Source organism: Sprattus sprattus (genome assembly GCF_963457725.1).
Source record: "Sprattus sprattus genome assembly, chromosome: 18".
Lineage (NCBI taxonomy): Eukaryota > Metazoa > Chordata > Actinopteri > Clupeiformes > Clupeidae > Sprattus > Sprattus sprattus.
This window is the reverse complement of record NC_137916.1, coordinates 30,758,431-30,776,214: the sequence shown is the minus strand read 5'-3', so window position 1 is coordinate 30,776,214 and position 17,784 is coordinate 30,758,431. Positions and strand designations below refer to the sequence as shown.

At 41.5% G+C, this 17,784-nt stretch overlaps 1 protein-coding gene across 1 annotated transcript in view; it reads left to right on the top strand.

Moving 5' to 3' along the window:
- Positions 1-17,784, top strand: part of LOC308379012 (sodium channel protein type 4 subunit alpha B-like) — a 63,548-nt gene that overhangs the window by 19,942 nt on the left and 25,822 nt on the right. The window contains exons 2-10 of the mRNA XM_080856053.1: positions 4,848-5,193; positions 5,647-5,767; positions 6,151-6,238; positions 6,915-7,043; positions 9,179-9,270; positions 9,612-9,854; positions 10,283-10,346; positions 13,468-13,609; positions 14,112-14,312. Of these exons, the coding sequence (XP_080712179.1) occupies positions 4,903-5,193; positions 5,647-5,767; positions 6,151-6,238; positions 6,915-7,043; positions 9,179-9,270; positions 9,612-9,854; positions 10,283-10,346; positions 13,468-13,609; positions 14,112-14,312 (1,371 nt within the window). The 5' untranslated portion in view covers positions 4,848-4,902. The remainder of the gene's footprint in view (positions 1-4,847; positions 5,194-5,646; positions 5,768-6,150; positions 6,239-6,914; positions 7,044-9,178; positions 9,271-9,611; positions 9,855-10,282; positions 10,347-13,467; positions 13,610-14,111; positions 14,313-17,784) is intronic.

The following is a 17,784-nucleotide window of genomic DNA, read 5'->3' as shown; positions in this document are numbered from 1 at the left end:
TCTCGCCATCCTCTCTCTCCCTCTCTCTATCTGTTTTCCTCTTTCCATCCGTCTCTCCTCATATCTCTTTCTCTTTTCATCTTGCTATCATTTATCCCATTTAGTTTCACAGTCCCTCTGTCTATCCGCTCGGGTTCAACTCATCTACTCATTCCTCTGCACTTTGATCTTATTCTCTTGTCCTCTCCTCGTTCCTTCGTTCTCTTTCTCACTACATCTCTCTGTTGTTCTCCAAGTTCAAGTCTTTCCTTTCCCGTACGCCTCCTAATCCACTGTAATACCCTTTCCTGTAACATAACATTCCCATCCCCTATGCTTCCTCCCGGGAATACCAATGGCTACTAATGTAATTGCAGTTGGCATGTATTACCTCCACAAGCAATCACAGATGGAATGGAATGCTGGACATAAACTCCCCATCGGGCTGTGTTACTGTTGCTGACTCATAGCATCCAAGCTCCTGAAAAGGTCAATAGAGTTCAGGTTCAGGTTCAGACTCTGAACTCCAAATAGTTATAGGGTTAAAAAGGTATTTGGCTCCTCATAACATCCAAGCTCCTGAAAAGGTCAATAAAGTTCAACATCAGGTTCAGACTCTGAACTCCAAATAGTAATAGGGTTAAAAAAGGTATTTGGTTCCTCAGGAAGATTACATTGTGACTAATTGAGTTCATGCATGTGAGTATTTATAGTAGAAAAAAGCTGCAATTTGGGTGTAGATACTTGACTGACACATTCTACCAGTCTGACCGCAGCCCTGCAGTGTCAGCAATGGTGTTGAGAGCTGATGAGGAGTGTCAAAAGACAAGGTGATTTTTCAAGATAGCTCTCCTTCTCTCCTTTGCACAGCTTAGCCAACTTGGATGGTCATACCTGATGAAAGAGTAATGGGTAAAGCAAGGTACTAACAGCACCAAGGTCATAGGTGTGTGTGTGTGTGTGTGTGTGTGTGTGTGTGTGTGTGTGTGTGTGTGTGTGTGTGTGTGTGTGTGTGTGATGAAAGAGTAATGGGTAAAGCAAGGTACTAACAGCACCAAGGTCATAGGTTGATACCCAGGGAACAAGAGTACTGGGAAACAAGGCGCTGCTCTAATGTGGCGGGATGAGGTTTGAAAATGGGAGAAAAGATAAGCTTGTCTTACTGCTTTGGAAATGGCCGACCGCCATGCCTGTTCTCATTTGTTAGTCAAGGAAACTTGTTTTTTTTCTAGTTATTTATACAGTTGTTGTTTGACGCTTGTATTTCTGCCACCCTGGGAGTTTATTTTTGATACAGACTCTGGATGTTAGTAGGTCATTATTAGTTTTTTTGTTTGTCTATAACAGCTGCTTTAAAGCCCTTACTTAAAAAGAATAATTTATGATGCATACGAATGAACAAGTATATCGTCACTGTACTGTAACTCGCTTGGATCAAAAGATTCTGCTAAATGAAGTTACATATAAGAGGATCTCAATCTAGCCTGGAATGATTTACACAAAGTATTCATATCAGGCCACAATGTAAGCGGGAAGGATTAGATTGGTGTGAACTGCTTCCTAACCAATCCAATGATCCGTGAAGATGGATCACAAAGTTGCAATGCTGATTAACGGTAAACACTGTTGAGTGCCAGACTTTCATCAAGTTCTGGACACATTTTTTGTCCGGGAGAGACAGCCTTGTTTGTGGCCCGTTTAAGAGCAATCCAATACCAAAATGTCAACAAGTTGTCCCCCACACAAGAACTCCTGTCAGAAAGTGCCACAGTCACGTCTGACCCTGTGAAACCAGGAGCCCATGTGGTGTGGCAGTGATATTCACTGTGTGTGTGTGTGTGTGTGTGTGTGTGTGTGTGTGTGTGGCAGTGATATTCACTGTGTGTGTGTGTGTGTGTGTGTGTGTGTGTGTGTGTGTGTGTGTGTGTGTGTGTGTGTGTGTGTGTGTGTGTGTGTGTGTGTGTCTATGTGTGTGTGTGTGTGTGTGTGTGTGTGTGTGTGTGTGTGTGTGTGTGTGTGTGTGTGTGTGTGTGTGTGTGTGTGTGTGTGTGTGTGTGTGATATTCACTGTAAAGGTGTCAGACGCTGCTGGTGCCCCTCGACCCAGCACTTGACCCAATCTGTTTGAACTCGGGCTCGGGTTGCTTATTTACTGCGAGACACACACACACACACACACACACACACACGAACACACACACACACACACACACACACACACACACACACACACACACACACAGAGACACACTACCCTGGAGAGACATTGTCAGGCCTTGGTGGGCTGCGTTGTCGGACAACATGTCTGAGCAGCACTGGCACAATGCTGGAAGTATACTCATGTTGCGATCATGTTTGTTCGGCGAGGTTGTTTTCTTTTAGTGTGTACACTTAACAGCGAAGTGAGGTTTAATGACCGATTAAATGGCAGATGGATCGAAACTGACTGGTTTTGTGAGACATAAACACACACACACACACACACACACATACACATGCGTACATGCACACTAGAGTGCGGCTCACACTGCATATTTGTGTGTGAACCCGACCAGACAGAGTCAGAGATAGTAGTAACTGAGCCCACCCTTTTTATGTCCAGAGCTCAACGCAGTGCATGGAAGCATGATTACCATGGTTACAGCATGATTACCATGGTTACAGCATGATTACCATGGTTACAGCTTGATTACCATGGTTACAGCTTGATTACCATGGTTACAGCATGATTAAAATGGTTACAGCTTGATTACCATGGTTACAGCTTGATTACCATGGTTACAGCTTAATTACCATGGTTACAGCATGATTACCATGGTTACAGCTTGTCTGTTTAGCAATATCCCACATGTGTGGACACCTTGTAAATTACCGTCAAAATGCATTTTTTATGCAGTTTTATATAAGCTATATCGATCGATAGGTGTTTTAAAACACACACACACACACACACACACACATATACACACACACATACATTATGCTATGTCATCAGCAGTCTTCAGTGCAGTTTTTGCAGTGCAGTTGCATCCATGCATCTATGGTCTAACCATGATCTATGGTTCAGCAACAGCCTTGGTACATCCAAAACGCATGTAAAACTCAATTTTTAAAAAACATTTGTTTTAATTATTTCATTTGTTTGAGTCATATTTGCTAACACTTGATATATAACTATAACTACTAAGTAGATTGCTAAGCAGTAATAAGCTTACAAAGAGTAACTTAGCCAATTGACAACCACCATGGAAGACACATCAAAGTATTTTGATGCACAGCTAACCTGACGTTTGTCCCAGCTAACCCAGCATTTCAAATCAAAATGGAGTCTTACCAGATTATACATTTGTCAATATTTACAACCTGAAAATTCAATTAATCTCAGCAATAAATTGGAAGTAGCCCAACACAGTAAGGTCATCATTGTTATATAGTTTTACACTATATTTTCCTTAAAAATATTACTTAGGTAGGTTAAGTAGGTTGGCCCATCCTTATAAGTATGAAATGTTTGCTGCCTAGTAATTTCTAATTTTTGTCCGTACCCAACCGTGTGGTCCCGCTGGGCTCGGGTAAGGAATCCACCCTCTAATAAACACACAGGATGTGAATAAAACACTTTCTGATGCCAGTACTGAATCATTCCTTGCAATAATAAACCCATTCTTCTTCTACATTGACTTGAATGAGTCGTCCTTGTAGCTGGCAGGATGGAAGAGGGGTAGAGGGGTCAGCATGACTCATTCTCTCTGCCTCGGAGTTGAAATGCCAATTTAAGCACACACACACACACACGCACACACACACACACACACACACACACACACACACACACACACACACACACACACACACACACACACACACACACACACACACACACACACCTCCCTCATGGCCTCTGGAGTGGTCATCCCGGGTCTCTGCTCCCATCTCTTCCCTGAGGACTTGAGGCAGATGAGCCAAGTGCTTCATGTCATTTCATTTTCAGTTCAATGGCTTTATTGGCATGCCTGCATACAATACAACGTTGCCAAAGCATGTTTACATAGAATGCACAATCACAATTGACATAAATAAACAATACAAATACATTTTTTTTTTTTTTAAAGCAATAAGTTATAGATGGTAACAATGTGGTATACAAACATATAACAGGTTCATTTTCAATTCATTTATCTGTTTGTACTAAGCAGAGGGAAATTCTTGTTTGTACTTCTTTAACCAAGTGCACTTAGTGAATGACATTGTTCTGCTGGTTTGTGCACTAATACTGATAATAGTAATGAGTTCTGCTGGTTTGTGCACTAATACTGATAATAGTAATGAGTTCTGCTGGTTTGTGCACTAATACTGATAATAGTAATGAGTTCTGCTGGTTTGTGCACTAATACTGATAATAGTAATGAGTTCTGCTGGTTTGTGCACTAATACTGATAATAGTAATGAGTTCTGCTGGTTTGTGCACTAATACTGATAATAGTAATGAGTTCTGCTGGTTTGTGCACTAATACTGATAATAGTAATGAGTTCTGCTGGTTTGTGCACTAATACTGATTATAGTAATGAGTTCTGCATTAGCTCTGGACTGCCTATCTGAGCGCTCATCCATTGAATGTTTCATCTTGTTCCAGTGGCCTTTCTGAGGAGGCCTGTTTTATTATATTGTTGATTTGTCCTCATTAAAGAGGCGAAGACAGTCTTTTTTAATACCACAGCTACAGAGTCCCTAAAGCCAATGACTTCATGTTGGTTTGACTAGCAGTGAAGTCAAAGTTTGATTCCTCCCCACCCCACCACCCAACACACCCCCATCCACCCCAACACCCAACACCCTGACCTTGACCCCGCCCCCTCCTCTTCCTGCAGGGCCTTGCTGAGAGAGCCCAGTGTGGTGGCATCTCTCGTGGAGCAGAATGCAAAGATGGCCGGCCTGCTCCTCCCGACTGATGGCACCGACGTGTTCCGCCGCTTCACGCGGGAGTCGCTGGCGGGCATCGAGCGCCGCATGGAGGAGGAGGCGGCTGAGAAGGCGCGCATCAAGGAGCTGAACGCCAACGCCGGCACTACTGAGGAGGAGGACGAGGATAACGGCCCCAAACCCTCCAGTGACCTCGAGGCAGGGAAGGCCGTGCCCTTCATCTACGGAGACGCACCCCCAGAGCTGATTGCCACGCCCCTAGAGGAACTGGACCCCTACTACAAGGCTCAGAAGGTCCGAATGGCTGACTTCATGGGTGTTTCTGTGTGTGTGTATGTGTGTTCATAAGGGCATGTTTGTGTGCGTGTGTGTGTGTGTGTGTGTGTGTGTGTGTGTGTGTGTCTGTGTGTGTGTGTGTGTGTGTGTGTGTGTGTGTGTGTGTGTGTGTGTGTGTGTATGAATAATGGCACCGCTGAAGTCCTTGGATTTGATTCTCAGGGGGCGTGCATACCGATAAATGTCAATCCTCAAACTTGATTTCAGAATAAAATAAAAGTAAAAATCAAATATTCTTTATGCATAGGCATGATCACTGATTAGAAAAGTCAAAGATAAAAACCTCATATGAACATCTTACTGCTTTCCATCCTAAGGTGCATAAATCACATTGTACACTCAAACATGAATGCATGAATAATGAACGCTTATATTAACCACATCATACCTCTTTCTCTCTCTTCATTTCAGACCTTTATCGTCATCAACAAAGGGAATACCATCTTCAGGTTCAACGCTGAGCCGGCCTGCTACTGTCTGAGCCCCTTCAGTATTGTCAGACGAGGAGCCATTAAAGTTCTTATACATTCATATCCTTACTAACTCTACAACAAGTCAGTGTTAAAACTAGAAACATAAATACCTCCAGTTTTGTTCGATATTGGAAGAATAACATTATTTGTCTCGTATGTAGTACATAGTTCTTCTTCTTCCAAATGTTGTCTAATTGCACAGAATTGAGTTTTTGTTACACTTATGACTGAGTCGTACCCGTAACTGTGCAAAATGTAAGTCTGAACTGGACAGTAAAACCCACACAGCCTCGCTCTGTTCCTTAACTCTCTCACACACACACACACACACACACACACACACACACACACACACACACACACACACACACACACACACACACACACACACACACGCACACACACACACAGCCTCGCTCTGTTCCTTAACTCTGGTGTAAATTGTTCAGCATGTTCATCATGGTCACTATTCTGGCCAACTGCGTGTTCATGACGATGAGCGACCCTCCAGCTTGGAATAAAATTATGGAGTAAGTTTGAGCTTTAATCCTTTGCACCAACCACAGCCACTTAAGAGTCTTCTCTCCCTTTTGAACAGCTACTGTTGTCTGGGAAGTCCCGCCCCTCTTTTTCCGGCCAATTTGATTTTGCCTGAGAAGTGGGTCTGGCAAACATTTGTACAGAAGTTAATTTCAGCATTCTCAGGATCCCTGGGACCAATCACAAACTGGCTTTTGGCTACCTGGCGCGCCATTGGCGGATTTAAAATAACCACGTCTACGTAACAAAAGCGAAAGCAAAGACAGAAGCACAGTAAAACTATATACTGCTCTCGCGGCTGTCTTGGATGATTTCAAAGGCAAGTTTTCTTTGAAAATAGAACAGAAACCTGCTCTGGAACAATTCATACAGAAAAAATATGTGTTTGCTTTATTACCGATCGTTGTATCGTTGTATAGTATCGTTGGTCTGATTGGTTAAAGGCGTGTCCAATTACGTGACTGAAGTGGACCTCCATTTAGTACTTCGCCAGACTAACTGAGCAAATGAAATGCAGTGAAGGGCCGGGGAATTCCCAGACAACAGCTACTGAGCTTTCCTACAAAAAGTTGACTTGGCTTGTCCTTCCTTACAGGGGAGAACACAGGTACAACATGACCCGTCCGAATGACCTATAAATTAATACACAAATGTTTTGTCTCGCAGGTATGTTTTTACTGGTATCTATACATTTGAAGCAACTATGAAAGTGCTAGCCAGAGGATTCTGTATTGGAGATTTCACATTCCTTCGCGACCCATGGAACTGGCTTGATTTTATGGTCATCAGCATGGCGTGAGTACAGAGGAGGACAAGGTGGCCATTCACGTAACCGAATGGATGCAATGTATGTGTTTGTGTCTGAGTGTGTGTGTGTATGTGTGTGTGTGTGTGTGTGTGTGTGTGTGTCTGTGTGTGTGCGCACATGTGTGTGTGTCTGTCTATCAGTGACCTATTCAGTGCCTTGCTAGGTGACATTAAAACTAAGTGAAGTTGCCCCCTATGACTGCCATCTTCACCCATCCACTGCCGCCCCCCCATCCCAACAATGACTGCTTGCCAAATGAAAAGGTTTTGCCCCATGTGAAGTGGGGTCATGGATTGGTTCTATATTTAGATCCTCTCTCCATCCAGTCTGCCTAGCTCTGGCTCCCCTTCTCTCCAGCCAGTCTGCCCAGCTCTGGCTCCCCTCCTCATTAGAGTCCAGTCTGCCTAGCTCTGGCTCCCCTCCTCATTAGAGTCCAGTCTGCCTAGCTCTGGCTCCCCTTCTCTCCAGCCAGTCTGCCTAGCTCTGGCTCCCCTCCTCATTAGAGTCCAGTCTGCCTAGCTCTGGCTCCCCTCCTCATTAGAGTCCAGTCTGCCTAGCTCTGGCTCCCCTCCTCATTAGAGTCCAGTCTGCCTAGCTCTGGCTCCCCTCCTCATTAGAGTCCAGTCTGCCTAGCTCTGGCTCCCCTCCTCATTAGAGTCCAGTCTGCCTAGCTCTGGCTCCCCTCCTCATTAGAGTCCAGTCTGCCTAGCTCTGGCTCCCCTCCTCATTAGAGTCTAGTCTGCCTAGCTCTGGCTCCCCTCCTCATTAGAGTCCAGTCTGCCTAGCTCTGGCTCCCCTCCTCATTAGAGTCCAGTCTGCCTAGCTCTGGCTCCCCTCCTCATTAGAGTCCAGTCTGCCTAGCTCTGGCTCCCCTCCTCATTAGAGTCCAGTCTGCCTAGCTCTGGCTCCCCTCCTCATTAGAGTCCAGTCTGCCTAGCTCTGGCTCCCCTCCTCATTAGAGTCCAGTCTGACTAGCTCTGGCTCCCCTCCTCATTAGAGTCTAAAGTGCTAGCTAGTAGTTCCTTGCTGCTGATGTCGTTACAACTCAGAGAAACCACGTAGACAAAGACTTCTCCAAAAAGAACCTACTCAGACAGACGCTTATGGAACATATCTGTCTTGGATCTGGCCCATTAAAAGTGATGATACATGGGGGAAATTGTTTAGCAATGTGGTCGGGCAATAAAATGACTAGCATTCTAATTAGATTATTATTAGAAACGTTTTTTAATATTAATCTCAGTTCTCAAGATATACATGTGTTGCATATCAATGCTTAAGTGGCCAGTGTATCAATGTATCATTCAACGGAGACCTTGAATGAAAGAGACAGAGACACCACGATGAACTTCAGAAGTGTTCAGTAAAATGAGACACTTTATGGGTAAAGATCGACATCTGCAAAACAGAACTAGATCCACTCAAGAACCAGATCCCGATCCATCAGTTTTTTCATCAGTAAGATGACGATGAAGTGTAGTCAATGTGGATGAAGGTAGTCATGGATCACTCTCACACACACAAACACACACACACACACACACACACACACAGACACACACACACACCCACACACACACTCACACACACACACACACGCACACACACGCACACACACACACACACACACGCACACACGCACACACATATTCACACATGTAGTCACGGATCACTTCATGTCTGTTAATTGTGTCGTTTAATGGACTGTAGGTTTAGTTTGTTTGATTTATAATAAGTTAAGTGGTGGACTGCGGGGGTTTATAGGCCTCAGATGATCCAATACTACCACAAAGCCTTTAAGAGTAATCCCCACACATAACCTGTGGTATCTGTGGTTAAACGTGACGGTGTAGACAGTGGGATGCCAGGATGGGGATCTTCCCAAATAGTAAGCCCGCATCAATGTATAAAAACAGTGTTTATAACTCATTTACAAGGGCTTATTAATTACTTACAAAAGGTTTACAACAATTTATAAACCATTTATAATGGAGTCTTATTGTAAAGTGGTACCTCATTTTGTATCCATTTGTATTGTTGTCAGCAAAAGCTTCTGTGTGTTGAGGAGAAGTTATATGTAACTCCACTGAACCTTGTTTGTCTGCACTGTGTGTATCCACAGGTATGTCACCGAGTTCGTCGATCTGGGCAATGTGTCTGCTCTTAGGACATTCCGAGTTCTCCGTGCCCTGAAAACTATCACTGTAATTCCTGGTATGTGCTAACAATTCCTGGTATGTGCTAACTGAATCAACTTAAGATTTGTTTGTCCACAAATAGTTAAAAATAAACAATGTCGCAACCCCATAGGAAGTATCTAAGCATATGTACGTTACATAGGTGCTTTATCGGATTCAGAATGTGCTATGTTAATGCCAAATCATTGATTACCACACCAATATGCCAATACACCGATGTGTCTCTGTTTGAGGTAGATGTACACCATAGGTATTCATTCTATAACAATCTCTTGTTCGACTGTATGTTCCCAACCCCTTTTAAAATCGAATGCAAAAACCTTGCTCTGAAAACAACCTTTGAAATCTTGGTGCCAGGTCTGAAAACCATCGTGGGTGCCCTGATCCAGTCGGTGAAGAAGCTCCGTGACGTGATGATCCTCACCGTCTTCTGTCTGGCTGTCTTCGCCCTGGTGGGCCTGCAGCTCTTCATGGGTAACCTGCGGCAGAAGTGTGTCATCTGGCCACCGCAGTCCAACTTCACGCTGGAGACGTACACCTCCACCCCAGACAACACCACAAACAGCACCTTTGACTTCACGGCATACATCGATAACCGAGGTATCCACTCACCATCCATAAATAATAATAATAATAATAATTCTTTTTATTTTTTAACACACTTTTCATTTAAAAGAATCTAAGAGTGCCTACATATTAGAAACTAACTATAATAATACAATAAAATAAATGAGTTAACATAAGCATAATAGAAAACTTAGTGGTGCTAGATTTAACACAAGGACAGAAATGCCTTCCTGAATAAAATAAAACTAAATAAATGACTGAGGGAATAACATGATGGATTTTGATTTGTTCCTGGACTCCCCTATGGGTGTAATTTCTGTAATATCAGGAGCCTGTCAACTTAAAATTATATTTAAAAAAAAAGCTAATTAAAGAACAGAAACAGTGCAGTGTTAACATGTTAAAAAAATGTAAAACATTTTCCTGAATGATCTTCTGATCTCCAAACCCCAATCGTCTAGACAACCATTACTTCCTGGAGGGTAGTTTGGATCCGATGCTGTGCGGGAATGCCTCAGACGCAGGGTGAGTCTCTCTCTTCTTGTTCCCCACACACACACACACACTCACTCAGACGCCGGGTGAGTGTCTCTGCTTCTTCTCATTCTTCTCATGAAATTATTTTATTTCATTATTATATTATATATTATATTTATTTAATTTATCCTAAACTGTTGTGTTATACTGTATATTTGCAGTTTAAGTACATTGAGAGCTACTAAACCCAGAACAAATTCCTTGTATATGAAAATGCACTTGGCCAATAAACATGATTCTGATTCTGATTCTGATTATAGAATAGAATAGAAAAGCCTTTATTGTCATTGTATTTGCTTCTCCTGTTGGTGCGACGAGGGACAACATATAACACAACAACAACATATAACACAACAATATTACATATCTAAAAACAGTAGGAATAGCATACAAATATATATAAATAATAGATAATAAATGGAATAGATTTAAGTACTTATATAAATATATATACCCATACTATGACATACAATATACACAACAACAGCACACAGTATAGCAGAATATATATATATAGATACTTATATACAATATATACAACAACAGCACACAGTATAACAGAATATATATATATATATATATATATATATATATATATATATATTATGGCATGCCGTTCAGGAAATTAACATTTGAATATATATATACAAAAGTCTGAATATATATACAAAAGTCTGAATATATATACAAAACTCTGAATATATATACAAAAGACTGGATATATATATACAAAAGTCTGAATATATATACAAAACTCTGAATATATATACAAAAGTCTGAATATATATACAAAACTCTGAATATATATACAAAACTCTGAATATATATATACAAAAGTCTGAATATATATACAAAAGTCTGAATATATATACAAAACTCTGAATATATATACAAAAGTCTGAATATATATACAAAACGAAGTCTGAATATATATACAAAACTCTGAACTCTGAAGCGCTCAATCCGTCTTTGTCCGCCATATTGGATTGAGCGTTTCCTATTAAATCAATGGTACCAAAATGTTTATAATTACGTATTTTCTGCTTTATGAAATACTGTATTTCTGTTGTATTGTTCAATTTTGACATTGATTTCTCACTAGAAATGCAATAATAACACGTTTATTTTACACCGTTTGACTTCACCAAGGATATTTTTAGAGGCAATTTCTCCATTCACTTGACTGGGGTCTTGTCAAAACCTTCGTACTTTCTTGTTTTCTGCTTCATGAAATACTTTTTTTTCTGTTATACGGCTAAAATTGATTAAACATTGATTTCTCGCTAAAAATGCAATAATAATAACACGTTCATTTTGCATCGTTTGACTTAGCGAAGGACATTTTTACGTTTAAATGGGATAGCCTACATCGTATCCTCTCGTCACATGATCAAATAGGGACTTGACATTGGACAAAAAATGATTACCCAGAAATCCTCATTGCATATTCCAATGAAAATAAGACATTATTCATTGAATTGAATAGTTTTTTTTTTAATAGTTTCCATAGTTTATGTAGGATAAGCATATAATTGTGTTATAGATTGCTACTGACCATTTCCCTTCTACAAAATAATACTCACCATGACCTAGATAGGTTGGCCATTCCAAGGGTATAAATACCATAAGGTACTTCAAAACAATTTAACTAGTCATCGGTCGCGGGTGTGTTTCCTGAAAATAGGCTATCCTTACGTACTCGCAAACATGACATTTTGTGAAGCACCCGACGAGGCAAAATCCCGGACGATTTGGGAATCCCTGCCGGACGCATTTTTTAGGTCTGAAAAAGAGGACACGTCCGAAAAAGAGCACGTCTGGTCACCCTACCATATGAACAGAAAAACAGTATTTCATGAAGCAGAAAACAAGGAATTACGAAGGTTTTGACAAGACCCCAGTCAAATCAATGGGGAACCTGCCTCTAAAAATATCCTTCGTGAAGTCAAACGGTGTAAAATAAACGTGTTATTATTGCATTTCCAGTGAGAAATCAATGTCAAAATTGAACAATATAACAGAAAAACAGAGTTTCATGAAGCAGAAAATACGTAATCACAAACATTTTGGTACCATTGATTTAATAGGAAGCGCTCAATCCAATATGGCGGACAAAGACGGATTGAGCGCTTCAGAGTTCAGAGTTTTGTATATATATTCAGACTTAGTTTTGTATATATATTCAGACTTTGTTTTGTATATATATATTCAGACTTCGTTTTGTATATATATTCAGACTTTTGTATATATATTCAGAGTTTTGTATATATATTCAGACTTTTGTATATATATATTCAGAGTTTTGTATATATATTCAGACTTTTGTATATATATTCAGACTTCTGTATATATATTCAGAGTTTTGTATATATATTCAGACTTTTGTATATATATATCCAGACTTTTGTATATATATTCAGAGTTTTGTATATATATTCAGACTTTTGTATATATATTCAGACTTTTGTATATATATATTCAAATGTTAATTTCCTGAACGGCATGCCATAATATATATATATATATATATATATATATATATATACTTACATACAATATATACAACAACAGCACACAGTATAACAGAATATATATATATATATATATATATATATATATATATATATATATATATATATATATACTTACATACAATATATACAACAACAGCACACAGTATAACAGAATATATATATATATATATATATATATATATATATATATATATATATATATATATACTTATATACAATATATGCAACAACTATTATTAACAATTTTGCCTCAGTGGAAGTTTACATTATCCAGGGGGTGAAACCAATGTCAGATAGTCCTCTGCCCTCTGTTCAGGCAAAGACGTATGGGCAAACAAGCATACAAATATGGTTCAGGAGCTAAACAGAAGCAGGATATGATATGTATTTGCACCCTGGCTAAAGATTTGGGTTGCAGAACTATGATTTCTCTGGTAGTCATACTGGTAGCGATTCATATGAATGTTTTCGTGTATTGATTTTTAATGTTTGTAGTTTTTGTTTGTATGGTTTGTGTATGCTGTCTGCATTTACATTACTAAGAGGTGTGATTTTCCCTTCCGCTCGGCTGGCAGTGGCTGTCCTGATGGATATTTGTGCCTAAAGGCCGGAAACAACCCCAACTACGGCTACACAAACTACGACTCGTTCGGCTGGGCCTTCCTGGCTCTCTTCCGTCTGATGACACAGGACTACTGGGAGAACCTCTTCCAGCTGGTTAGTGCAAACACAAGCCTATGTTCATTTACAGTATATTTAATCAGAAGGTTGCTAGTTCAATTCCCTGTCGAAGCGTCCTTGAGCAAGACACTGAACCCCTAATTGCTCCTAATGTGCAGTGTGCCATCAGTGTAAAATGTAAAATGTGTTCGTTTACATGGGCTAGTGGGGTAGTAGAGGGTTAGTGTCACAGGGGGGGCAGATAGAGGGGAGGGGAGGAGAGGTGGAGAAGAAGAGGGGGATAGAGAGGAGGAGGAGGAGAAGAGGGGAATAGAGAGGAGGAGAGGAGGAGAGAAGGGAGAGAGAGAGACAGAGAGAAAGAAGGAGGGCTGGAGAGAGAAAAGGAGGGATGGAGAGAGAGAGGGAAGGAGGGATGGAGAGAGAGAGAAAAGGAGGGATGGAGAGAGAGTATATGCTCTCACCTGCTGCCCAATATAATTGCAAAAGGAGGTTTAGACCAAAAGTCCTTACTGCTTCTTCAATTCGAATTGATCTTCAGACACTCCGTGCGGCTGGCAAGACGTACATGATCTTCTTCGTGATCATGATCTTCCTCGGCTCTTTCTACCTCATCAACCTCATTCTGGCCGTGGTTGCCATGGCGTACGCCGAACAGAATGAATCCACCATCGCTGAGGCCAAAGACAAAGAAGCGGAGTACGCCCTGATCCTGGAACAGATGAAGAAGAATGAAGCTGAGGTCAGTGGTCTGAGATACACTCCAACACCTACAGTAGGGGTCTGATACACTCCAACACCTACAGTAGGGGTCTGATACACTCCAACACCTACAGTAGGGGTCTGATATACTCCAACACCTACAGTAGGGGTCTGATACACTCCAACACCTACAGTAGTGAGATACACTCCAACACCTACAGTAGTGAAATACACTCCAACACCTACAGTAGGGGTCTGATACACTCCAACACCTACAGTAGTGAGATACACTCCAACACCTACAGTAGTGACCCTGTAAGCAAAATGACGTCCCCTAGACGTCCCGTAATGGTCTCTCTGAACGTTCTAAAAACGTAAATGTGTATGGTTCCCGTGACAACTTTAGGACGTTTTGCACGACGTTCCAAGACCGTCCCGAGGACGTTGCGGTGACAACTGGGAAACGTTTTCTATAGGTCCTGGGGACGTTATGCAGGACGTTGCAAGCACCTCCCGAGGGCATTGTGGTTACGTCTGGGGAACGTGTTTCTATAGGTCCTGGGGACGTTCTGCAGGAAGTTGCAAGAACGTCCTGAGGGCTTTGTGGTGACATCTAGAAAACCTATTTGAGACGTCCTGGGTACGTTATTCAAGGATGCACCGCGGACGTAGCAGGCACGACCGTTTTTGCTGAGCTAAATGAAGAAAATAAAATAATAATAGATCGCGGAGCCGTCATTTTGCTTACAGTGCGCACACACACACAAGTTCATTTATATTACACATTTCATATGATATGCATAGACACAGACACACACGATTACAAACTTGATTGCGGGCATGGGAATTGAACCGTACACCTTCCTATTACTAAACGAGATCGCTACCTACTGTCCTAACACTGTCTGATTACTATAGTGCCACTTTAACAGGTTTATCACAGTGTGAGACAGCCAACAAACTTAGTCTTTTTTTTCCGAGGGTTTGAGGAAAAGCATATTGTAGCAATCTCAGTCACTACGCATTGAGGGTTTTCCGTAATGATTCCTTTTTTAATTAACATCCATGGCACATCACGGACGTGCGGGCAGGGAGGCAGAATAACTAGCCAAACTAAGAATGATGAAATAAAATAAATATGAATGCTTCTGTACTGATCTGTGCTATAAATGTAATGTCTGCACGATTCCAATACAATGCATACATAGGAAGGTGACCAAGTGTCTAGCTTTAACATATTGAGCTTTCCACAGGCCTTCAAAGATGGTGCAACAGAACGAAGAGCTCACCGGTCAAATTGTCTGATTGGAATTTCTTTAAAAATCCCGTCTCGCAAACACAATTTTGACAACAATCCTAATATTAAGGCCTATAAAGCAAACGTGCACTGCCCTTATTATGTTTAAAAGGAACAGGCTAATCTGCCGTTAGAAAGTTATTTAACAACACGCATATGCTGCATTTTAAAGCGCAAACCCTCGGTTTCAAACGAGGAGCGAACTGAGTGAGAAGGATCCAACATGGCCAAGCAGACTAGCCTTAAAAGCTTTTTTTCAGAGGCCAAAAACATCTGATGAGGGTAAACCTTCTGACGAGGATGAACCTGTAATACCTGCAGTGTTGCGCGTTTACTTTTATTACCGTGCGTGAGCGCGCGGAAGAGCCGAGAGCGGTATTGCAGACAGAGATTTTGAAAAATTATAGCACTCGCCTCATATTGAAAATTGGAGCTGTGAACTTAGTTCAAAATTATGAATTATCAACAATGAACTGAGCAAGTTCATGTAGAAAGTGAACTTTCCAAACACTGAATACCTGAAGCCCTAGATGTTCGAACAGCATCACCAAAGAAAAAGCTGAAATGTCGGGAGTTTATGTCGTTATGGAGTGACAAGTTCTCTTGGCTCAGGTGCGAGGTAATTGATAGTCACAGTAAAATGTGCAAATGATTCACAAGAGGGTCGAATAATTTAAGAATCTCTGCTCTCATTGAACAGAGCAATGACCATGTTGCGGCGCTCATTTTAACGCCACAGCAGGTTGCGCTTAAAGGCCACTTATTGACGCGCATCAGACATAAATGTTTTTGTTTCCCATTGTAAACTTAGGAAAATAAACATGTTGCATTCTAAACTACCTGATTATGTTATTATTTAAGCTATGCAGGCCGTCAGTTTTCTTCAATGGGCTAATTTAGAAGCAGAAATAGGCTAGATATTTGGCCGGCTTATCATTAAAATGTCGGGCAAATGAAAATCATTTTTCTCTAGCGGAACTTCTGGTTCAGAGAGGACCATCAGAGGACAAAATAAGAACGTTCCCTAAAAGTCCGATTTAAGGCTCATGCGAACGTCACGCAGAGGACCTGCAGGTAAAGGTTACGGGACGTTTTTAAATGACGTCCTGGGGACGTGTGCTGAGTGACTAAATTATAACGTTCCTTAATAGTCCGTTTTAAGGCTCATGCGAACGTCACGCAGAGGACCTGCAGGTAAAGGTTACGGGACGTTTTTAAATGACGTCCTGGGGACGTGTGCTAAGTGACCAAATTATAACGTTCCTTAATAGTCCGTTTTAAGGCTCATGCGAATGTCACGCAGAGGACCTGCAGGTAAAGGTTACGGGACGTTTTTAAATGACGTCCTGGGGACGTGTGCTAAGTGACCAAATTATAACGTTCCTTAATAGTCCGTTTTAAGGCTCATGCGAATGTCACGCAGAGGACCTGCAGGTTAAGGTTACGGGACGTTTTTAAATGACGTCCTGGGGACGTGTGCTGAGTGACCAAATTATAACGTTCCTTCATAGTCCGTTTTAAGGCTCATGCGAACGTCACGCAGAGGACCTGCAGGTAAAGGTTACGGGACGTTTTTAAATGACGTCCTGGGGACGTGTGCTAAGTGACCAAATTATAACGTTCCTTAATAGTCCGTTTTAAGGCTCATGCGAATGTCACGCAGAGGACCTGCAGGTAAAGGTTATGGGGACGTTTTTAAATGACGTCCTGGGGACGTGTGCTGAGTGACCAAATTATAACGTTCCTTAATAGTCCGTTTTAAGGCTCATGCGAACGTTACGCAGAGGACCTGCAGGTAAAGGTTATGGGGACGTTTTTAAATGACGTCCTGGGGAGGTGTGCTGACAGACCAATTTATAAGGTTCCCTAAAAGTCCGATTTAAGACTCATGCGAACGTCACAGAAGGACCAAACGTAGACTTGCTACGAACGTCAAAAACGTTCTGGTAACGTCCTCTAGCGAACGTTGTGGCGGGGACCAATTGGGGACGATTGGGGACCTTGCGAATGTCCTGTTAACGTCCTGGGGACGTTCCCTGTTTGCGGGGGAGATACACTCCAACACCTACAGTAGGGGTCTGATACACTCCAACACCTACAGTAGTGGTCTGATACACTCCAACACCTACAGTAGTGAGATACACTCCAACACCTACAGTAGTGAGATACACTCCAACACCTACAGTAGGGGTCTGATACACTCCAACACCTACAG